At 40.1% G+C, this 25,134-nt stretch overlaps 1 protein-coding gene across 6 annotated transcripts in view; it reads left to right on the top strand.

The window, feature by feature from the left end:
* Positions 1-25,134, top strand: part of ADAMTSL1 (ADAMTS like 1) — a 654,406-nt gene that overhangs the window by 522,431 nt on the left and 106,841 nt on the right. For all 6 annotated transcript variants that reach the window (XM_045021716.1, XM_045021715.1, XM_045021714.1 and 3 more), the window contains 4 exons: positions 1,160-1,364; positions 2,848-2,995; positions 7,213-7,297; positions 19,553-19,854. In XM_045021716.1, the coding sequence (XP_044877651.1) occupies positions 1,160-1,364; positions 2,848-2,995; positions 7,213-7,297; positions 19,553-19,854 (740 nt within the window). The remainder of the gene's footprint in view (positions 1-1,159; positions 1,365-2,847; positions 2,996-7,212; positions 7,298-19,552; positions 19,855-25,134) is intronic.

Here is a 25,134-nt window from a genome sequence, read left to right as displayed (position 1 = left end):
ATCAGACCCAGGGCCCATTTAGTCTTTGATCCTATGTGTGACAATGGCTAATACAACTGCTTCAAGAGAATCAATGTTACTCCATTTGTGTGTATTCTACATATACACACACACACATTGTTTATGCATATATACAGTATATATATTTTTCTGAAATCTGTGTGTGTGTGTGTGTGTGTGTGTATATATATATATATATATATAGACATTCTCATAAAGCAGGCAGAGCGCACACATTTCACTGTTTTTCTCAACAAAATGTCACTTGTTATAAATCAAATTAAAATATTCTTCTCATTACTCAATAGCAGTCAGACAAAAGCAACAGTTTCCCAAACTAGCCTGTCTTTCTCTAATAGTCAGTAACCATATCAGTGTAACGCTAGCTATAGTTCTATCTCCTGTTCACACACTCGTTTTATTCTCCTGAGAAAATTGCTTCCATCTTTGTTTTCCCCTCACCCACTGTGCATATGATGGCTGTAGCAGCTCAGGATGGCATTGCTCTTCCCCCTTGCAATGCAAAGGACATCTGCTTCATAGCACACTGAGGTCTGGTCTGTACTAGAAAATTCAGTGGGTTCAATTACATCGGTTAGGGGTGTCAAGGAATTCACACCCCTGAGCAGAGGCATAAAGCTCGCCTAAGTCCCCATTTAGACAGTGCTAGGTCAACAGAAACTTTCTTCTCTGCCCTGGCTACCACCTCTCGGGGAGGAGGGTTACCTATCTGAGGGGAGAATCCCTCCCATCAGCATTGGTGGTATGTACACTACAGCAGCGCAGCTGTGCCGCTGTAACGTTTTACATGTAGACATGCCCTGAGCTTTCAACAATTTGGAACTTGGGTCTCCCAATATGTGGCACATAGTGCCAAGATATAATAGTCTCCCTAATTAACGTAAGTTAAATTCTCTGTGGTAATAACCTGGACTATTGGGTGTGGGGGAGAAGGGGGAACATCTTGTAAGTTAAATACTAATGGCAAGAAAGCTTTTAAAGGCGCCAGATGTAAAAGTGCTTGGTTGTTGGGGCCATACATATAAATGACCAAGTTTTGCTCATAATAATAATCTTAACAAAAAAAGACCGCAAGGAAATTTCAAGCATTTGGGGTTTTTTTACCCCTTCATTGATGCCTTTTCTTTTTTTTTTGCAGATGGGAGAGTACTCCATGGACAGCCTGCTCCTCCTCATGTGGAGGGGGCATTCAGAGCCGCACAGTCTCTTGTGTGGAGGAGGACATTCAGGGGCACATCAGCCCTGTGGAAGAGTGGAAGTGCATGTACACGCCAAAGATGCCCATTGTCCAGCCCTGCAACATATTTGACTGCCCAAAATGGCTGGCCCAGGAGTGGTCTCCGGTACACAGTTCTTTGTTGGATTTTGTTGTTGTCGTTGTTGTTTGTATTTAAGCCAGACATTGGGAACAAATCTTCTGTTTTGTTAATGTGTGAGAGCAGGGCTTTGGAGCTGTGCTCCGGCTCCGCTCCAGCTCCAGGCAAAAACCTGCAGCTCCACTGCTCCGGACCTGCTCCACGCTCCAGCTCCGGGCTCCGCTCCAAAGCCCTGTGTGTGAGAATGTCGTAGAATAAGAATATTCACTAAGCTTATTTACCTTGTGGAATTTTCTGATCTTTCTGCTTCAAGCAATGGCATTTATCCTACTACAGAGTGAATACTCAGGATTTATAACATTAGCTGAGGAGAATGATGGAAGAGCAAATCAGATCAGTCATGTTAAATAACCATCAGATATAAATGATGAAGTAGAAACATATATGCACATGCAGAGAGATGTAAGCTGTTCATGGACATGTTCTAATACACATTTATCTCGTACTCTTTGTCCACAAGTCAAATATCCTGGACTGCCACTTTGCAGTCTGAAATATAAGCAGCCATGCAAGCATAGTCATGAGACTCTTTGCTCTATAATCACTGCTTAGTACCACAGTCGCTACCTATTTGTCTAGCCCTGACTCACCTCTTTTTTTTTAAGACTTGTGCTGAAGGCACAAGACTGGAGGAAAATGAGGTCTGGGTCCTATCCCAACAGGTCTGAGCTTAGTCAAGTCATTTATCCTCTTTATGCCTGAGTTTTCTCACCTGTAAAACTGACTTTAAAAACTTACCTACTTTACCAAAATGTGGGGCGTTGGTAGATTATCATCTATAAAGTACTTGGTGATTTTCAGATTAAAGATTGCAGATATGTGCAAAGCATTATTATTACTCTCTGCTCTCTCCTGTTTGGTTGGTGCTTGCAGCTTCAGAAACCCACTATCCTGGGGGAAAATGACATGCCATATAAAAGAATTCAACTTGAGAAAATGCATGGAATTTAAAGCCCAAATAGTTTCCCACTCCGTACACTCTATTCCCATGTTCCAGAATACTTAGTTATTATGCCCGTTAACCCATAAACTCCAGTGCCTTGTCCAAGCAGAGCAGGAGTGGCCACAGATGAAATTGACAAGGTGTTAGTGAATACATCCAGTATGGGACTGATGGCCACAGGCCAAGTGACCAATGCTGAGAGAGTTAGTAGAGTGACATTGAGAGAGAAATCCAGCAGCTGAATCTCTAAACCAAACAAGTGTGCAGAACAGAAAGGAAAAAACAGTAAATGTTTGTCAACTTTATCCCTAACCAGTATCAAACAAGTAATCTATGGGCCAATATGGGCTGTTTCTGATCCAAGTTTTGCCCTCTAATGCTGTTACATTATTGCTGTATACTCCATTTTTCCCACAGGGGGTGTGTGTCTGTCTGTCTGTGTTTTTTGGGAGGGGGTTGTTGTTGTTTTTAAATTGCTACTTTGTACTTTTTCTTTTCTTCTTTCAGTGCACTGTGACATGTGGCCAGGGGCTAAGATACCGTGTGGTTCTCTGCATTGATCACAGAGGGATGCACACAGGAGGCTGCAGCCCTAAAACAAAGCCTCACATAAAAGAAGAATGCATTGTACCCACTCCTTGCTACAAACCCAAAGGTAAAAAGGCAAATGAATCTTTACGGCTCTGCCACATTAAGGAACTGTTTTTGCTTGTTGGCTGCAAGTTCCCAAGTCTGTCCGAATGCAGTAATTCATGACTTTCTATCGAGAGACACTGCTGTTGCTGTACCAGTTTGAATGTAAGTGGTGGTGTTTGAAATGCTGGCAACTAGTAGATCTTTCAAAACAAGACAGATCTTATTACTGTCAGCTGGTGAGCCACCAACCTAGAAAAAAATCCAAATTCAGCCCTGATGTAAGTGGGTGCAACTTCACTGACTACGTCAAGGCTAAAGTTTGCCCATAGTGCTTTATTAAAGGGAAACAAAAATGTTTGAAGTGACTGGTTTAAACTTACCCATAAGTTTAAACAGCCTTCAGGCAAATCAGCAGCTTTAACTAAGCTAAAAGCAAGCACTGTATGTCCCATGGAGAAGCTCCTATTACTAGCCAGGCTGCAAGATTGTACAGTCTTGAAAATCACAACAGTTTTATGTGTAGAGAACCCCTGGCTGCTGCAGAATTGAATAGCCCCTGTCTTGAGCCTCAGACAGTAAGTGATATTGGGAGGAATTCCCCACTTTGGTTGAGGGGAGGAGGAAAAGTTGCTGAGCCATGTTGATTTCTATAAGGCAGCTGTTTGAAGCTGCTCATGGGGTTGGAATGTAAGAGTAAATCCTGGGGTAAATGGAGTAATGGGCAGAACCAGCAGTCAAAGGTGCTTGATAAATTATCACATGGTTCTACAATTTTTTATATACACACACACACCTCCACATGGATATAACCTTCCCAGGTGTGTGGTGTGAGTTTATTTTTAATGGAAATTTTCCTGGCTAAAATACAATAAATATGACCTTAATTTCTCTGAGTTGGAGGCTCCAGACCCAACATGAGCCACTCATAAATAAAACTAACATAATTTTGTAAATCACTACGGATAATACACATTAAGGGCACTTGAATGGTTGAAATCCAATAAAAGTGGCCTATAACCTTTTAGCGACAGCAATTGGAAAGGAGAAAGTTGGAATTTTTATTTCCATACCCAGTGGCCCATGATAAATGAGAGCACTGAATGCCGAGATGAAACCTCTGCTGGTGGGGCTCCTATAGAACCCCTTCCACATGGCAAAGCTACTCTTCTGCTCCAGTGTTCTATTCTGTCCTGTTCTATGTAGGTTCTAGAGCCACCCTCATCAACATAATCTCTGAGTGCCTTCCAGTAGCGCATTAAGTGATGTGACCAACATCTGTGACACGTAGTTCATTCTTTCTCTTATCAGCTCCCCAGAGGGGAGACTTTTGTGCATGCAGTGTAGCATTTTGGTTTGGTAGAGTTTTGTTTTGGGAGTGGGAAGGGGTTGGTGTGATTTTAAAAATACACTCTGCTGTCCTTTCCGGGTCAAATGCCTCCTCTTTCACAGTTGCCCTTTCAAATGCCGGGTGATACAGTTTCCTGCCTCATGCACTTGCAGGGGTGAATCTTGCTAGAAATCTATCCAAAAAGAGATGATTTGCTTAATAAATTTACAGTTACAAATTACAGTTGAACGAGTCAATACCTGTGGCAAAGTATGCATCTGCTAGTCAATGCTTCAATAAAGCCTGCCATTGCATTCTGAAGATGGATTACCAGAGGGTAAAAAATCAGTGATTATGGCTGGTCAAGATTATAAGGAAAAAAATACAGAGCAAGTCTTTATCTTAATACATGCCTGCTAAATAAAAATGAAGGGTATGCAGTTGCTGAAACTTATCCCTATCTTTGCTCATTAAAGCTCTTCGGTGCCTCATAATGTACTGGAGAATCCTAGGGAAAATTTAGGATATCCCTAACTTAAATAGTGATTTGTGGTTTTTAATGCTAGGAAGGACCACTGTGTTCATATATCAGAATGGTAGCCGTGTTAGTCTGTATCCACAAAAACAACGAGGAGTTCAGTGGCACCTTAAAGACTAACAGATTTATTTGGGCATAAACGTTTGTAGGTAAAAAACCCACTTCTTCAGTGGCTCTGCATGCCATTCATCTGAAGAAGTGGGTTTTTTAATAAATCTGTTAGTCTTTAAGGTGCCACCGGACTCCTCATTGTTTTTGTGTTCATATAGTTGTCCTCCTGCACAGCACAGGGAATAGGGTTTGAGTTTGTACTAGGCTAAAAACATGAATCGATTGTAAAAGCAGGGGGCTTTTCTTTTATCTCCAAAGTCTTGGTTTTTTCACTAAATTACTTTCGAAATTGTTTTTTGTTTCATTATTTGTAACAAGTTATTTAATCAAAGTGAACATCTCTAACACAGAAGTGTGTTTTACAGTTCAGTTAATTGGAATTGATTTGACCTGCTTCTCCCCACCAACATATAACACTGCCCCCCGCCCTCCAAAAAAAGGGAAGGTTAAAATAAAAGTCACTTTGCAGTCAGCTGTGTAGGAAAGCACAAACTGCTCTTTACAAGACTTTGCATTCAACAAGGAAAGCAAAAGAGTAAGAGCTGGCCTTCCAAAGCTCATAAAAATAAGCTGTATGGTATATAAATAAAAATATCTCTTACATATTTTGGATAACAAATGTGGTAAACTAAGAGCTGTGCTGGCACATAGTCATCCTTAAATGTCACTAATAAATATATCAGAGTAGAAGCCTGGCCTGCTATTTCTGGAAGTGAAGGCATAATAAATGTTACTGCACCCTTTCTTCCCAGCCACTGGTTTACTCCCAAACAACATTGTATTGCTCAGCTGAAGCTGCAGCAGCTGTGAAATCAAATGGCAAGTTAGGATCCCTGTACATTGCTAATGGTGCTACTGACAGTTTCAGTATTTTGCATGTTTATGTAAAAATTCCAGTGTTGTATGCACCAGGTTCCTGAAAATTCTCATGTATTTGGGGTGAAATTAATCCCCTGCAGCGGGCCAGGGCGAGGTGTGTCTGCCACTTAAACCCAGAAGGCTTAAATGGGACTCAGATGGTACATAAACCCTGCACTCGTTCTCTGTACAGGGCTGAATACCATTCTTTGTGTTTTTATCAGGTTTTTTCTAATCCTGACCCAAACAACTCAGAAGAAATGCAGAGCTGATTTCAGAGAAATTGTGCCAAACTTGCTCTCCCTTTAGATCACTGTAAAACCAGAACAGCTCCATTGACTTCAGTGCAGATAATCCGAATTCACACTGCTGTGGAAGTAGAATTTGGCTCATAAAGTGCTTTTTTTTCCCCCAAAAGCAACTTATTATGTTTTGTGCAGATCTTGGAGAATAAAAAGCATCTGTACTGTTTTCTATCAAAAATGACAGAAAAAAATATCCAACTCATTTTTTAAAAATCCACATAGCTGATGAACTGATAAGCTTAGAGTCAGAGAACATCACTGAACTATTTCACTCTGGTTTCTCTGTTTCTTGCAGTATCACTCATCAGATGTGGATTTTCTTCAATGTCATAATCTATCAAAAGTGAATTTAATGTACTTTATGAGGCTGTAAAATTTAAGGATACACACAGGGCCAATGCAAGGTTGGTGAAGGTCTGTTGTAGAGTCAGCAACAATGTTACTATGGAGATTGCTTCCCCCCCCTTGTTAAAAGTCTTTTGGGGTGCGGTCTTCACAAGGGTTTATGTATTACTTGGGCCCCCAGTAAGCCTTATTTTGGGGGCTTACATGAGGTTAATTCATGCTTAGGCCTGGGCTGGCCCCCCACACAAAAGTTACTTGAGCAGATGAATTTGGTGCACTGCAATTTCCAATTATTTGTCTCCATGTGGTAAGTACAGTTATTGGCAGTGCAATTATTGTGCAAATACAAAACTCAAAGCCAAAACAACCGTCATGAATATTGTAGCTCTGCAGTGTAGATGAAAACCTGATTCTCCCCATGGATGTTAGAAGAGTTTTTGAAAAATACTTTGCTAAAGTGCCCACCTGTGTAGACCACTTGGCTTGCCTCTAACATGGCATTTAATTTGCCATTCTAGCATTATAAAAACAAATTTTCTTTCTTCATTGAAACTCTATATTTCTTTATATATTCTGCATCATAGTGGAGTTTCTCTCTCGCTCCCTTGCCTGCTTCTGTGCTGCTCCATATGCACGTGTACATCCATACACACAAGAACATTACAGAACTGCAGATATAGTCACTTACAGAAACAAAGCAGTGTGCATAGCTATACGGTTTTTGTTTTCATGTGCCTGTGTATGTTCTCTAGAGAAACTTCCTGTGGAAGCTAAACTGCCATGGTACAAGCAGGCACAAGAGCTGGAAGATGGAGCAATGGTGTCTGAAGAACCATCGTAAGTCTTAAAACATAATTTGTTGAAAACACGCTATAGTAATATCAGAATTCAGGGCCTGCATTAAAATAATATTCTACCTTGAATTGTATTTGGTTCTTTCATTAGGATATAAGGGCCTTATTCAAATCCTGATGAAGTTAATGGGCTTTAGTGAAAGTTGCATCAGACTCTAGATAAGAGATGGAGAAATTGAGTACAGGAGTATGGTGTACTTGAAGATTTAGACTGAATTCAAGCAAACTTATAATCATGTCTTTTATTTAAAGGCATTTAAAATAACGCTGTGTGGAAAGTCTGTCTGTCTATGGTACTTGTATGGCCCTGTTCCTCATTTCTGGAAACCTCTTTTCTCTTTCCTATAAAACAAAAACCCATCACCCTCAAAAATTTACAAAAGATTTTAAAATGGGTGTAAAGGACAGTCATTAATAAGATCTGAGTGTCTTGGGGGTAAAAAAAGTATTTTGTCTTAATTATGAACAAAATTCTTGAACATTGACAGAAAGAGACAGAATTTTATAGATCACAGGATGAACCAGCAACAGTCAACAGTGGAAGGACTGTATTTGAGCAAAAAGCATCCTGAACCTGGCAGCCAGACAGAGGTTTTCTAACAGTTGAAGAAAATCCAGAATAAAGGACTGACATGCCCTGAAGTATTTTCCTTTCAGCAACACAAAAAGAAAGAAAATATCAGTCCATGGGAAATGATCAAAGGCCCGAGGCAGTGCTTCTCAGCTTTTCGTCTCAACCTATAACAGCATCTCACAGTCTTTCTTTATCCTCACGACATCCCTGTGAGGTCAGGCAGCACTATTATCCCTGTTTTACAGGTAGAGAACTAGGGCATAGAGAGGTTAAGTGACTTACATGAGGTCAGAGAGGAAATCATTGGCACAGTAGGGACTTGAGCCCAGGTCTCCCAAGCTAATGCCCTAACCACTGGACCATCCTTCCTCTCAAGTAGATACAACACAGTAGTTTCGGGAAAGTACAGGTTGGACCAGTGACCAGCATCACTTTAAAACCAATGGTGTTCAATCGCATGCTTTACAGATTCTGCAGTCCTTTCAGGGGATTGGCCCTGAAAGCTGAAACGACGTAGCAGAGAAAAATACAGAAGCAGCCAGCAAGGGCTTTTTTCTCAAGGGTTAATGCACTGGTAGCAAGTGAAATGAATGACCATAAGCAGAAAATAAATAAAAAAACTCTACAGCCTTAGGGTTTAACCCAATCCTGTCACCCCTACAAGGGTTCTTCCCCTCAGTCTTCCGAGCATCTGGTTTATAGTTCTTCCCCATAGTGCCTATGCAAAGTTGATCTTGGTTAACACCTTGCTCCCCATTGACCAGGTAGTACCCCTGCATCATGCAGCAGGCACGTTTGGATACAGATTGGGCTACATCCTTAAGTTAAAAGTCAGAACACAGGATTTCCTGAAGGAACGTCCTTACGCCTTTTTTCTAAATCTATTCATTTATTGCATTCAAAACCATACAGATATTTTCTTCCTATTCATGCTTGCAATGCTACTATGGAAAAATTAGCAGTGTAAATAAAGGAAAATAAGCAGTTACAGCTACTGCTGCAAAATTAAAACAAAACATTCCAACAAGAACCTAAAAAGGGAGCTAAAAAATGCTAAATACTTCATCTTCAATTTAGTACCTGTATTCCTAGTAAAACCAGTAGGAGTTTTGATTGCACCAGGATTGCAGGAATCTGACCTTGATGCAGCAAATTAGAGTGATACACACAAAGTTAGAGCCACAATAAGAAATATGCTTCAGCCAGATTGAACTACTGCATGCTGTATGTGCGGTATTTATTCACAGTAGGAATATCATAATAAATATGGGATTATAAGTGGTTTTAAAAACCATCAGAAACACACATTTACCACAGTTCCAGTGTGGAGGAAAGGGGCGGGGAAAGGAAACATGCTCATTATGGTATTTGTAATGTCTCTAAAGAAGTTTTGTGGCCCTGCTGAGAGTGCCTGCATTTATCCCATTACTTCCACCGCAGCTTCCTTCTCATAGCAATGTAATTGTGCAAAAGATGTTTAATTTTCAATAAATTACAATCTGTTTATGGACAATTAAACATCTTTAGGATGATTGCTATGAAAAGGAAGCTTCTTTAGAGAAATTACAAATACATAATGAACATGTTGCATTTTTATTTTATTTTACATTGGAACGGTGGTAAATGTGTATTTATAATAATAAATTCTTTATAGTTTTAATCAGAATGGTGCAGTTAAACACATGGCTCCTTCCACTGTAACTCCAGCCATCTATTAGGCTAATAAATGTTATCCTTCATGGAGTAAAATTGCAGTTCTGGCACAGTTAATCCAAACTGAAGTAGATTATAGCTGGAGCACTGGTATAACACAAAGGAAATGTATAATATTGTGCTCAAGACAATAATTATTTTTACCCCATCTCCCCGATATATAGATGAGTTCCAGCTGTAGCATATAATATGGGGACATGTATAATGCTTCCATAGTCTTATGTACTTCATATGTTCAGTTCATGCATAGAGAAGATCCAGAAAAACACATGAACCTATTTGAATTTTTTTTTAACTTGTGGAGCACAGTTAATGTTTTCTTTCAGCTTTTATTTTTTTTCTACCATATTAAACCACTCCTCTATATATGTATTTAACAAACTATAATTATAACAAATTATAATTTTATAATTATAAAAGCATAAGGAAAATGCTGTATTGTCAGCAAATTTATAAAAAAGGAATCATATTGCTTAAACTGAAACACGATGATGATTTGAAATGCAGCCCACATTTCTGCTGGAAAGTGATGAAGGAGGAGGCTGTGATTTTAGCCTATTGACAACAGGACTAAGCTGAATTTTGAAAATTTAATTTTGACATTGCTTTAAAAAATGTGTTAATTTATTTTATATATTATTACATTATTTTTTTAATATTAACATGAGAGATTTGTGAACTGCAGCATGGCTGGATCTTAGCAGAAGGTGGATGAATTGCAGGGAAAATACTGAACAGGTCTTTTCAAAATATTCTTGAGAAAAATTGAGTATATGATCCACGATATAAAAACAGGGCTTGGGTTATAAGAGGAAAGGAAGCTAAGAATTTTAAAATATTTAAAGTGTGATTATGATATCTTCTTACAGAACAGATCTGCTCTCTGTGTGTATGTAGAATCATATTTGCTCACTTTAGTGACCAAATTAAGGTCCTGATCCTGCAGAGAGATCTGCAGATCCTGTCCCATGTGGAACATTCGTGTGTTACCATTCTGAGCTTATGCTAGAAACCAGGGTGAAGTTTTCTACATGTTACTGCTATTCATAGAATCATAGAATCATAGAATCATAGAATTCAAGATCAGAAGGGACCATTATGATCATCTAGTCTGACCTCCTGCAAGATGCAGGCCACATAAGCCGATCCACCCACTCCTTAGCAAGCGACCCCTGCCCCATGCTTCGGAGGAAGGCGAAAAACCTCCAGGGCCATTGCCAATCTTCCCTGGAGGAAAATTCCTTCCCGACCCCAAATATGGCGGTCAGCTGAACCCCGAGCATGCGGGCAAGACTCTCCAGCCAAACCCTCTGGAAAAGGTTACATCATACCATTGACCCATTGTACTATTTACCAGTGTGGCACTTAATTGACCTATTGACTAAGCCCGTTATCCTATCATACCATCCCCTCCATAAACTTATCTAGCTTAATCTTAAAGTCATGGAGGTCCTTCGCCCCCCACTGTTTCCCTCGGTAGGCTGTTCCAGTATTGCACTCCCCTGATGGTTAGAAACCTTCGTCTAATTTCAAGCCTGAATTTCCTGACTGACAATTTATATCCGTTTGTCCTCGTGTCCACATTAGCACTGAGCTGAAATAATTCTTCTCCTTCCCTGGTATTTATCCCTCTGATATATTTAAAGAGTGTAATCATATCTCCTCTTATCCTTCTTTTGGTTAAGGAAAACAAACCGAGCTCCTCAAGTCTCCTTTCATACGAAAGGCCTTCCATTCCTCGGATCATTCTAGTGGCCCTTCTTTGTACCCGTTCGAGTTTGAATTCATCCTTCTTAAACATGGGAGACCAAAACTGCACACAATACTCCAAATGAGGTCTCACCAACGCCTTATATAACGGGACTAGCACCTCCTTATCCCTACTAGAAATACCTCGCCTAATGCAACCCAAGACCGCATTAGCTTTTTTAACGGCCACATCACATTGCCTACTCATAGTCACATCACATTGCCTACTATTAGCCCTGCAGAGCCAGCACAACTCTGGAGAGTGAGCAGGTTTCTTTTATGGCCCATGCGTAATCAACACAGTTGTTAAATAAGATCCAACTACAGAGTTTTTATTAATGTTGATTAATAGATGTGAGACAAGATTGCAAAAGGTCCAGCCATATTCAATCTTCTCCAAAGACAGGTGCCAAAATCTTGGGGTTTAGTTTGGGTCCCTATCCGGTGGTGCATGAGGCAGAAGGAGCACATCTTCACTTTCAGATCCCAAGCTGGATTTGCAGGGCAGGAGTTAGGAAAACAAAACTGAGGAAAATTTACTCTGGACTCATTGAGATGCTATAAACTGCCGGTTTTATATGGTCACTTGTCAGAGTCTAACACATAGGAATTACAAAAGAAATACCAACGTAAACATTAGTAGATAAGTACTCAATAATACATGACAGTGAATCTGACAGTCAGTATACACACCTCTGGAGTATACTGAGACACAAGCTAGGATCATGCGCCTCAGCACATCCACAGTGTGCATATTTTAGCACCCCCTGGAGTATTGTTGCCCTTATTCCTGAATTTATTGGGCAGGGTAGTGGGTAGGGAAAGACACATTTTTAGACATTGGGCCAAATACAGCACTGGTATAAGAGGGTGAATGGAGTTCCAGCCTCTTACACCAGCTCTGAATTTGAACCACTGAAATCTGATCATATATCTATCAAAATTCATCCACCTAACTTTTAACATGTTAACTCATTGTAAACATTGTACAGAATAGCTCCAAAAATGCTGCAGTCTTACAAATGTGATGGTTGTTTCTTACCTCATCATCTCTTATTCTTATGGTGGGGAGAGGAGGAGGGCTTCCAAAGGGAAGCCATCCATATTATTCCACTCCATTCAGCTGAGCTCCAGTAGCAGGTCTTCATCTGAGAACGTTGTTTGACTTCTCCTTTGAAGCCCCCCTGCTCAGCTCAGGAGAGCAGGGCTGTTGGCTTCTCCTTTGGAGCCCCTCTCCCCTTTTCATGAGGAAAGGAGGGGAGGAGAAGAGGTGAATAGAGGGAGAAAGAGAAGGGGAATGGTTTTTAAAACAGAAGCCCCTGTTGTTCAGTTGAGTGGCAGATTTGGTAGTGCAGTGATCTGGTTGGTGAAGAGACTGTACAGTTTTGATGGCTGAGTTTTCTTGAAGACCATTATAAGGATTGGAAGTCTCTTTAGCCAGTCAGACTGCTGTTTTCATCCATACCATGTCCATGAGATTTTCCTGCCTACACTGTACCAGCCCATGATTAATTGTGAAAAAATAGTAATTCTTTCAATATACTTGACAAGGTAGCATCTGTCAGCTCTAATATGCTATCAAGCCATTAGCTCCTGCCTGTGTTTTGTTAATAATGCCTGCCATGGTCGCCAGTTAATCCAATTTTCCCCCAAGCACCTTCACACTTTCTTCTATGCCATCCCATAAAAGTGTATAAAGCCACTACGTCGTCAGTCATAAAATTTACTTCTGTCCGGATTGCCTACCAGACACATAGCAATGTCTGGTCAGCTGGTGACTGACACATTATACTAAACATGGTTGTTTCACAGTTACATCCCTTCCATTTGTTTGTTGTATCCACTTGTTGTCTGTGGTCAATGCTAAATTTGTAAGATTCTAGGAGCAGTGACTCTTTTTTTAAAATTTCATATCCATAGAGTATCTAGCATAATGGGACCTAGCTGTCTGATTGATTCATAGAATTTAAGGCCAAAAGGGACCATTATGATCTAGTCTCACCTTCTTCATAATTAGGCTTGGCAGAATTTGATTTCAGTGTTTGTTTAGAAGTATTTTTATTATCGATTTAAATTATCATAGCTGTACAAAGTTATGGGTTTTAACCATTTGTTTTTATTTATTTAAATTTTCACCGTTTCAGGAAATAATTTGGGGGTAGGAGGTAGAACAGTGGGGGTGGATCAGACAATCAGCTCTGGGTACCCCAATTCAAATAGGATGTTGATAAATGGGAGAGGCTCAGAGAAGACCCATGAGAATGATTAAAAGATTACAAAACATGCCTTATAGTGACAGACTCAAAGAGCTCAATCTGTTTAGTTCAACAACTAAAAGGTTAAGGGGTGAACGGGGGGCAACTATTTTATAATGGGCTTTTCAATCTAGCGGACAAACATATAACATCATCAAAGGGCTGGAAGTTGAAGTTAGACAAATTTACACTGGAAATTAGGCATAAATTTTTGACAATGTGGGTAATTAGCCATTGAACAATTTTCCAAGGATTGTGGTAGGTTCTCTATCAACTGACAATTTTTAAATCAAGATAGGATGTTTTTCCAGAAGATCTGATCTAGGAATGATTTGGGGGCAGTTCCATGGCCTGTGGTGTACATGAGATCAGACTAGATGATCACAATCATTCCTTCTGGGCTTGGAATTTATGAATAGTGTTTTAGTGACAGTAGATGTTGAGATTCAAAGGTTAGTTTTGTAACCATTGAAACACTAATTGTCAACATTACATGTCAAAATATACAAAGTAAATATCCTTACATCAAACTCTAAGCTCTCAAGTATCATTTTTCATACTCTGCCTATCAGTAAATGTCTATTAGCATCAATGGAAATATTTGTTGTGTATGGTGAAATTGATGTTTATCTATGTTTATCAATAAACATCTAATCCTTCCATCTAATCTAATCCTATGCGTAACACAGGCCATAGGATTTCATTTCGACATGCTCCTGAAATAGTTTTTATATATATAAAATTAATAATGAGTCAGATGCCTTTTATATGAATGAACCTAGAATGAAAAGAAAATCACATAATGATTATTAAAACTATACAGTGTATCTAATATTACCCATTTGGGGAATGGTCATTCACCACTCTCTAGAAAATCTTACATGAAGGATGTTTATATCTACATGAGAGCTCTTTACATGGGGCTCAGTTTTACACCAACAGCCTATGACAGCCAGAGGTAGAAAGAGCCTCAGGCATGACTGAAAAGGTATGGGATGCTCTATTTTTAATCAGATTGGTTTTGTTGGGAAGGGGGCTTTTTTTGCTGTGTAACTCTTGAAAAACACTTTTGTACGTTAACATGATACCCAGCTTTTAACATGTTGCCATAAATAACCCTGGTGTGAGCCATAAAAAACAGAGGGCAAACAACAATATCTGGATGCCAGATGGTACCAGCTTAGTGATGGGGCTGATTCAGTAAGAAACAAAAGGAAATTCCTGACATGCATCTGTGTGAACAGAACTCACAGGAAATTGCACACAGGCAGAAAGACCAGTGTACCAGAGTCACCTAAGCACTATTTCACAGTTTTAAATAAGATTTTTGTGTATGCAAACATTCATATATAGTTTATCCCATTTTTCCTATTAAAATAGTGCATCTTTTAGATATTTATACATAGAAATTGACTAGTTAGCAGGTTAAAAGGTGAACTAAAAGTTGTTCCGACGTAGACTAAAAATACTAACTATATGATTTTTTAAATTATTTTTTGCCAAATATATTGACTGAGCAAGATGGCGGTAATGACGCATACAAATATTACCAACAGGACCAGTCTGTCAGTGCTTCTCTCCATCAATTTCAGGAAACAGAAGAAGAAGCAAAAGCAGGGAAAACTTTTTCCCGTATTGGGGTTTAATCGTATCTAATGAAGCTATAAGTGCAGCTGCATAAAAGAGCATAAATGTGTTAAACTAACATTAGATAATGTTTGTGTCTTTTTATGTAGAAGGATCCTGCAGTGCTTTAGAGAGTTAACGTGTATAATATGTACATACTGTATATCAGAATTGCTGTATCTACCGCTGGGGAGAAAAACAGTAAACGTTTAACACTAAACACTGAGACTACAAAATGGTGTGACACAACGTGAAGAAAAATATTGCGTTCAATTGAAACTGCAAGGAACATGTAGGGAAGAAGAATGTAATTACCCAGATTGGCATTTGACCAGTGCATTTGGGCTATTCTTGCAAATGGAGCCTTGGGATCTTGAATGACAAGTGATTGCAATCTTGTTTTATATCTCAGCTGAACAATGGCACCTCCAGGTCCACAGTGCTCTTTGTGATAGTGCTATGGCATTAGTTCGGTACTGACTCTAGGGGAAGAGTGCCACATATTGAGGAGAAGAAGAGGAGGCCTTGTGGTTAAGTGCAGGCAGGGGCGGCTCTAGGAATTTCGCCACCCCAAGCACGGCAGCACGCCGCGGGGGGCGCTCTGGCGGTCGCCAGTCCCGCGGCTCCGGTGGACCTCCTGCAGACGTGCCTGCGGAGGGTCCGCTGGTCCCGCAGCTCCGGTGGACCTCCCGCAGGCATGCCTGCAGATGCTCCACCGAAGCCGCGGGACCAGCGGACCCTCCGCAGGCACGCCTGCGGGAGGTCCACCGGAGCCACCTGCCGCCCTCCCGGCGCGCTGGGGTCTGGAGCCGGCCCTAAGTGCAGGCCTGGCAGTCAGGAGACTTGGGTCTATCGCAGACACCTTCTGGGACCTTGGACAAGTCACTAAAAATAGCCACTGCTTTGGGATGTCTTGATTTTTTGGGTGTCTAAATTGACACCTGTGATTTTTTTCAAAGGTTCAGAGCACCCAGATCTTTAGCTAAACCCCAGAGTAACCCAAAGAAGATTTAAAAAAATGTAAATAGCATCTTAAGAAAGGAACAAAAGGAAGCCTAAGGGAACAGCTGGAGGAGTGGCAGTGAAGAAAGGGAGAAGAGGTTTTCACCAGGCCCATTAGATCATGTATGTTCTGTCAGTCAGTATTCATTTTGATTCTTCATAATATACCTGTGGATATGCAGATTCTCAAGGAGCAGCGCCCATGGCATGTACAGTCAAATGGAATTGTCTTGATCTCCCCATAAAGACAACGGGGCCAGCTGTGGGTCTCATCCGGTGTCCACTGAAGTCATGAGTTGACTGTGAATGTTGGATCAGGCTTTATGTTTCAGCCTCCCACTTCACCAGTTTCCCTGCAGCTACTTTCACAAAGCAAAGTATGCACTGCTGCTCAGATCCCCTCTGGAGAGTTTTGAAGTTAAATTAATATGATCATTTCATGCCAAAACAAAGTATGGACATTCTCACCACCAATATCTGTTAAAATAGCAAAGTCCATTGTGTTGTTTTTATAAATGAGATGATCTTTAGCTGAAAAGCCACATTCTAAATGCCAATCATGTTGAGTTTTGAAATAAATTCCCTTATGTAATTATAGAAGATCTTAGATCATGCTATCTAAACTAAGAGGGAGAGAGATAAAATATCATGCAGCATACTACATGAGACGGCAAGCGAGCTGACATCTTATGTTTTGAGTATGAGTCTGGAAAAATTAAAATTTAATTTAATTTTCAAAAGATTCTCGTGTCCACAATTTGGTGCAATTATTTCTGCATGCAAAAGCCTATATGTTCAAACAGTGCTTATATACACAAAGTAGGTAAATGGATTTGTATCAGTTGGCATGCACAGCTGGGTTTTCACATACAAGCGCTATTCACTATTCACTTGCACATGCATCTGATTGCATGTGCAAACTGAAGGCTGGATGGTGGGACCTTTGAACATTTGGCCCACTTCTATTGATTGCCTTACAAATTCATGTTCTATGTTGTTTTTGTTTTAATTCCCACATTTCCTTAAAATATATTTTCAACAAGGTTTGTTAGCTATGTTACAGAACCAATGAGCCAAAATCTCATCAATCCAGAGTAAATCTATTGAAGTCAATGGTGCTACTTTGGGTTTATTCAACATACCAGCATGCACAGTCTGGCCTGCTGTATTTATTACATTTTTATGAACCTTGCGTACATACTAACTGGCACAGCAAAAATCTTTTCAGCTGAAATAGGTCCTGTGCACTATGCCCAACAGCAGCAACTAAGAAATCAAATCTTTTAAATACAGGGTCAGTCGCATTGCAAGGGAGCCTAGAAAACTCTTGTAATATGAGAAGGCTGTGTGGCCCACCAGATGAGTGTCTGCAGCTAAAAGAAACAAGTACATGGCTTTCTTTACAAGAACCATTTATTTTTAACTCATATTTTTCTTTGTCAAGTATTCCACTTTTGATCCCAACCCCTCCCCTTTTACTGGCTTTTCAGTGCCACTGATACAGAGATGCCCGCTGGGGGGGTGGCAGACAGTGGCATCCTTCAGACTTTCCCACAGCTGGGCTCCATAATGTCAACTGTGTTTCAGCCATTCAGTAACAACAGACACTATAAAGTCAGTCATAACAGAACAAGGTCACCAAGTGCCCTCCTTCCAGTTTTCCCTTCTCTTCTCAATAGTGGGTCTCCTGAAAGAGTGAGTGAGTCCTCTTAAAAAGTGGGAGGGGAAGAGAAGAAAGGACATCTCCCCAGAATCTATTTGGGAGGCAGGCCAACACTGTCATTGCTTCGGGGAAGAAGCAGCATCACTTTTGCTGCACGGAGGAAGGGAGAAAGTGACCTTAGATATGACAGAGCAATGCACCACTGCCAGAGAAGTGTACTCTTTTTGTTTGTGTTACTTATATAGCAAGTTTAGAAAGCATTTTGTATTAATTCATTAAAATATTTAGAATTAAGCAGGGACTGTCTTTTTGTTCTGTATTTGTATAGAGCCTAACACAGTGGAGTTCTGGTCCATGATTCTGGCTTCTAGGGAGTTATTGATGATGATGATGATTACTATTATTGTGAACACAATTGAGAAGGCAACATTTACCAGTAGTTACCACAGCATAGGCTCTGAAACACCACAGTTGCTTCTTATTTCCTAGGGTAACTGCTGCTTGGTAAATCTGCTCCATTACCTCAAGTCTGCCTTAGCTGATCACTCTTGTTATAGTGTGTATAGTAACACCCATTGTTTCATGTTCTGTCTGTGTGTGTGTGTGTGTGTATATGTATGTATGTATATATAATATATCTTCCTACTGTATTTTCCACTGCATGCATCCGATGAAGTGGGTTTTGGCCCACAAAAGCTTATGCTCAAATAAATTTGTTAGTCTCTAAGGTGCCACAAGTACTCCAGTATTTTTTGCGGATACAGACTAATAAGCCTGCTACTCTGTCGCTCATACACAGAAAAGCACATTGTGTCAGCGAAATAGGTATGTTAGGTATAGACCAAACAAAAAAACTTTGCATTCCCATGCTCGTGAGATTTTGCATTAATCAGTAAGTAACATTTACCAATGATAACTACACAACAGTATCTGAAACCCCATCATTATTTCCTGCTTTTAGTGTATGGAGAAACTGCACTATCTTTGATACTATTACAAGGTTGCTGTTAGTAAATGTATTTCTAATATCAACCCATGTATGGGGTTTTTTTTGCTTTCAGCTCCACCAAATTCCTATGTGCTTTTGAGGCCAATTATTATAGTAGAGGAAACCTATTCTTCCAGACCTAGAACTCATAATGTAAAAGTTGGGTCTAGGAAGCTGAACAAAAAAATATAAATTCCTGAAGTTATTTCCAGTATTTGCCTTATCAGCTGCTGAGCATGGTGAAATTATATAATAATAGATGGTATTTATATAGCAACTCCCATTCCAAAGAGCTCCAAGATGTTGTAACATAGTATTTCTTTTTTTGTCTGCTTGTGTATTATATATATTTAGGTATAAATGGACTAGATGATGTAATAGGTGTCTTTCATTTTTCACATCTGGGATTCTGAATGTTGTGTGTGTTGATCAGAGGAGAGAGGAAGGGGGTGAGAGAGACATTAGAACTATACTGAGATTTGCCCTAAGAACTGTAAGGTATCAAAGACCTATGGCTGTGATGAGCACTTTACAGAAGTACTTGTATGATGAGATGAAACACTTGTTTCCCAGACAAATAATGATGTTTTTTGCAACCACTGGACAAGGGATGCTGCCCAGTTATCTTGGACATGCTGCTTACTTTGCCCTCTCTCTGCTTACCATAGGTTTATTCCTGAGGCCTGGTCTGCCTGTAGTGTCACATGTGGCGTGGGCAGCCAGGTGCGGCCTGTGAAGTGTCAGGTCCTCCTGTCTTTCTCTCAGTCTGTGGCTGACCTGCCTATCGACGAATGTGAAGGTCCCAAACCTGCATCACAACGAGCCTGTTACAGCGGCCCCTGCAGTGGGGAGGCTGCTGAATCTAACCCTGAGGAAATCGAACTGATCTATGGGGGCCTCCAGGATTTTGATGAACTCTATGACTGGGAATACGAGGGCTTTACGGAATGCTCAGAATCCTGTGGAGGAGGTGAGGGCAATTTGCTTTTTGCTCTGGTTAATTTGCTTTCCCCTTTTCCGGTATACAGTGCTTTGCAATGCGCACTGTCTAAAAGACGGTTTTGCTACGTCTGTTTGAAGAATAAAAAAGGCTACAGTGGAAAGCTACATGAATTTCCTATTTGGGCCCATTGAGTATCAAATGCTATGCTCATGCTCTCAGCTATGAATGATTAATGCAGCTAATACTGCTGTTTACATTTTGTTCTTGATGACTCATATTTTATATTCACACAAGGAAGAATAACATAAAGCAGCCTAGTAAGACGAACTAGCATCATTTTTTGTGCTTGTCTCTTGACGTGGTCATATATGCACAGACACACAGAACCAAATCGTTCTGCCACTGCAGGTGCATTTGCTTACTGAACTACTGGGGGCTCAGCTGGCTTCTGTAGCTTATGCTACCATCTGATGTTAACTTGGATTCCAGTGCAAAAAGAAAACATATGGCAAAAATAGCCAACCATTCGATTGCCTAAAGCTTAACAGACTTTGCATTTGGAGAGTCTAAAAGTTGATGAAAGTCAAAGGTTATGCATATTATGGTAATTATTTACACATTGTATAGTATTAATTTGAGTTTATGCTATCTTTTGTCCAGTTGGTTTTGAAATATTTTCCCATTGCAATTGTTTAAAACCCTAGGCTTTCCCAGCTGCTGTCCTTTTAGAGGCAATTTTCAGGCTGTTTACAAAAGAATGCAGATAAATAATATGGCCAAAAGAATCCATTTTCTATATTAAATGGGAACGATATTACAGAATTGGAAAGAGGTCAGTAGTGGGTTGAAGTTTAATAGTTGGCTAAATATTTATCCTCCAGCAGTCAAATACAATAGAAAAAGGTTCCAGAAGATAGAAAAGGATGCAAAGCATATTGCAAAGTGCTTATATATTGCTGTCTACAGTAGTTGGCATTTGATTGCAGTTAACATACAGTTTTCCACCATTATTTCCTGCTCTAATTATAACTAGTTATACCAGTGCATGTTGACTAGTGGCAAATGCTGACTTTTTAATAGCAACCACTGTATTTTGAGTCCGACTGGCCAATAACGATTTGTAATGCTTGTATTTTGAACCTGGAATCTTGAATAGCTCAAACAATGTCCCCTTGAACCGAAAAGAAACAATTTCAATATATACAGTGTATATATATGTATACATTTGCATATATAACATACATAAATTATGATGACAGAAACACACTGCTTTACCAATTTAAGACCTTTTGATTATTGACAAAATGGTTAGCTGGGGGATTTATTTATTTATTTATCATATGGTCAACCAAAAATATGCCAGATTAAGAAATAGATTCTAAATCAAAATTTTTGTAGCTACAGTTGCAAGACCGGTCAAGCTAATTTTATTGGTTTTGTACTCTCATGAGATGAAATTGGATAGACATAGAAGTAACCTTTCACCTTGGAGAGGTAGCAACCAGAAGGAACTAGTTAGTAATTTTTTCTGCCGTTAGTGGTTGTATTTCCCAGAGCTGTCATCAGATATCATGTAACAATTATGCTATTCTGGTAGATATAAACATAGAAAATCCCATTTGATGGTATATTGAAAGTGAACTTAAACTTCTTAGATGCATGTCCCACCCCCGTACCCTGTTACATTTTAATTTCCCATTCATGAACTGATAGGTATTTTGAAAGAAAACAGTTTGAAGCAGGACAGCTTCATTATGGTGAAATGTTGTGTGATAAATAATATTTAGAAGTGAACCTCAAGCAAGTGTCCTCTGGAAAGTGGAAGGAGCAGCCTTTTCTTGTTTTTTATTAGTACTTTCCTGCACAGTTTCTGACAGGGAATGGAAGAATTTTGGAGGACATAAGCAATGGTTCTTGTATTGATTTAAAACTTGTCTTTAATTGAATGCATTGGCCTACCCAAAACATAGGGACAGTTTATTTTAGCCTGCTGTGACACACTAAGTGTGAGACTGTGGGGAGGGGTGGGCAGACCAAAGTTGTTTTGAGCCACCTTTACGTTCCCCTGATGCTGGGCCAAGCCGGAAGACTGTTTGGTTCCTGGCACAGGTTACTGCAGCCTGTACCCTATGACCATAGCCTTCAGGAGTCAATCTGGCAGCCAGGGCCTAGATGGATTCAGGGGCTCCTTAGCCACTATCCCCGTTTTCTACAATACTTATGCTGGCAGACAAGATGGCAGGTCATGTTAGAGCCACTATGGTGGTTTTGTGCCACTGGAAGTCCCCTATATTCGGAGAGTCCCCCTAGTGCCAGTTGAGCCAGGTTTCCAGCTCCTTTGTGCTACTGTGGTAACTCAGATCAGTAGGATCACACCAGTGAATTTAGCCTATAACATTTATATTGAGAAATCAGCTTTTCACGCATAGCGATAAAAGCAATTTTTTAAAAAAAATTTCCAGTTTGCAATGCGTTCTGTTGGGAACTCTCCATTTTCATTAGAAAGATAGAGATTTTTTTATTTCGCAAGACCAAATCCAAATCCTCCCTGTGACAGCAAAATTCAGTCAGCCTGGGGGCCAGACATGTACAGGGCAGGCAAGAGACACCCTGCAGTCATCGGGCAAGGTGTTAACAACGGGGCCAGCATACTGTGCTGTGACATGTATTTGCCGTTTGCACTTGCTGATGGTGGCAGAAATCATGTCTGCTGGGCTGAGTGCTTGCCATGTTCCCTGCTTGAATAATCATGACCCTTGTGGCTCTGGTGCCTGTTCCATCATATTAGGAGCGGGGGAAATGCCGGTTCAAGTTTGTGCACTATGACTAGATGTTGTATCCAGTCCACATCATGAGCGCCATAATCCCCCACTGAATTTTGACTTCTTACACCCCTTCTGCCACCATATGTGTCTGTGTAGCAGGGGGAGGGTTTAACCCTAGAAGTTGTACGGTGCGACTTACAAAGTTATCATAATGCTGTTGGCTTGTAGTCAGCTTAGATGGCAAATACAAGCAATAAATAATATCTTGGATAATTGTTGGAAGGTTCTGAGACTGCATACAACACATCTTGAATATTTGGGTACATCTGTTATGATAGTGTATATATGTTGGAATATTAATTTAAACATTCTGTTGGCATTGCCAGTCAGCTGTAATTGAACATGCTACTTAATATGTCTGCAGTTCATGCTAAATATTTTGATATTGACATGTGGCCTGTTGCAGCAAAATACAAACGAACTACCCCTCTGAAACCTGCTGTCAGCATTACCGCATATGGATAGGGGATGTTTTAGTAGTAAGTGTCAAACACTTCACCCTTCCTTGACATAACTGTTTTGAAATAAAATCTGGACTCTCTTAAAAAGTTAGCAAGCTTTCTAATGAGTGGGGCGGTATCCTGGCAGGATAGACAAGAAAGCTACTGGACATACACTGAGACAATTTAGATGGACTGAATAAGCAAGGAGGACACAAACAGGGCCTGGAAGTTTAAAAAAAAACAACTGTACAGCAAAGAGTAGCCTAAGAGACTGATCCGGAGCCGTAGAGACTCCTCAGTTGCAGTGAGGGTTGGGGAGAGGGATTAGACTCGGCACTTTCAGGATTAGACCACTTGTGGATTACAAATCCAAGGCGAGCACAGTGAAAATGCTAACACTTTTATGTTGCACATAACATGAGACAGCAATTTATTTGTGAAACTCCTACATGGGGAAGCCACAAAGAGGTAATGAAGCTACCAGATCAAATAGAACCATCCTTGGGGGCTATTCTAAGTGTCCCACTAACAAAATATTGTGTTTATAAATACCATTCTCTGGACCATCTGGTAGGGGAAAAAACCCACAATGATGTTGGCTGACTTTGGGGGTTTCAGCAGTGTCCCACGTGATGGAAATATTCAGTAAGAGGCAGATTTCCTTCCCTCTCCCCTTGCCCCAGCTCACTGTGGTTGCCACCTGAACACCTGGGAATGGCGTAGCTCCTGAAGTTCTGTGCGCTCCTGGAATGGACATGTGCAGCACTCCAGCTGTCTACTCCTGTCTCTATCCCCTGCATACTATGGAGCTGTGCTTTATGAGGCTATCACCACCCTAGCCTGCAGTTTATGTTGGGGGCAGAGAACAGAGAAGCAGACCCAATAGATCCATGACTAGGAAGATCTATGACTTTGAACAAACTGCACCCCAGTAGCACAATTGTAAGTTGTTGCATATTGGTGAATAATATTGTGCTGTTGTTTTCCTAGTGGCATCAGTTGTAGCTTCAAAAATAACAGTGTATTGCAGGTTCTGTTTATACACACAGCAATATTGTTCTTACTGCTTTCCCATAGTTACTCAAGCTTGTCCAACACTTTTTTGTGAATGTTGTCATCTTCAGAGGATTTGGGGTGTTTTGCAAAACAGATGACTCTTCTGGTGGTGGTGGACCAGTTATTAAAGGACAAGTCTAGCAAAACTTTTCCCAGTTAAGTGAAGTTGTGGTTATAGAAAGTGTGCTCAGATTTCCCTTGAATTACTGAGGGTTGGGTTATCCAGGTAGCATAGGCAAATCATGAACTTACATGAACCCTTGTATTGGACAAGTTCAAGGGGCTCAAACAGTAAATTAGTTTACATGGATTTTTTTTAAATGTGGGTTTTTCTCTGGTGCTTATCACAGCAATATCTGAGCACTTCACGTACGTTAATGAATTTAACCTCACTACATCTTTGTGAGATAGGGAAGTACTAATATCCCCATTTTACACTGGGGTAAAGGGAGACAGAGAGAGAGAAACTGTCATGCCTAAAAGCAGTCAGAAGCTGGCAGACCTGGGAACAGGACTTAGATCTCCTGAGTAGACCTGGGTAAAATTTTTCATCCAAAAATTTGTTTAGGTGAAAAAATGCAGATTTCGTGACACCAAAACATTTTGTGAGTTTATTTAAATTTCACAAAATTGTTCATTTTTTAAAACCCCTCAAAATAGATATTTTGATTTTTCTGTTTGAAATGACTTGTTTCAAAATTTCCATTTTATTTTTAAAAATTGTAAAAAGTTTTTAAATGGTTGGAAGCAAAACAAAACATTTTGTTTGCCCCACAATTTTTTTTAAACTTTTTAATTTGCCAAAAAAAAAAATCATTTGCAGTCTGATCCAAAACAAATTTCCTTTGATTCTTTGAAATGTCCAGGAAAGTGAAAAATGCTTTATTCACCAAGCTTTACTCCTGAGTTCCAGTCCATCACCTTAATCACAGGACTGTACTTCCTCCTGTTTAGTGCCCACAGCTGCTCCTGCTCTGTTCCCT

This window comes from Mauremys mutica, chromosome 6 (assembly GCF_020497125.1).
Source record: "Mauremys mutica isolate MM-2020 ecotype Southern chromosome 6, ASM2049712v1, whole genome shotgun sequence".
Lineage (NCBI taxonomy): Eukaryota > Metazoa > Chordata > Testudines > Geoemydidae > Mauremys > Mauremys mutica.
Note: the sequence above shows the minus strand (reverse complement) of the source record. Positions and strands in the feature narration are given on the sequence as shown.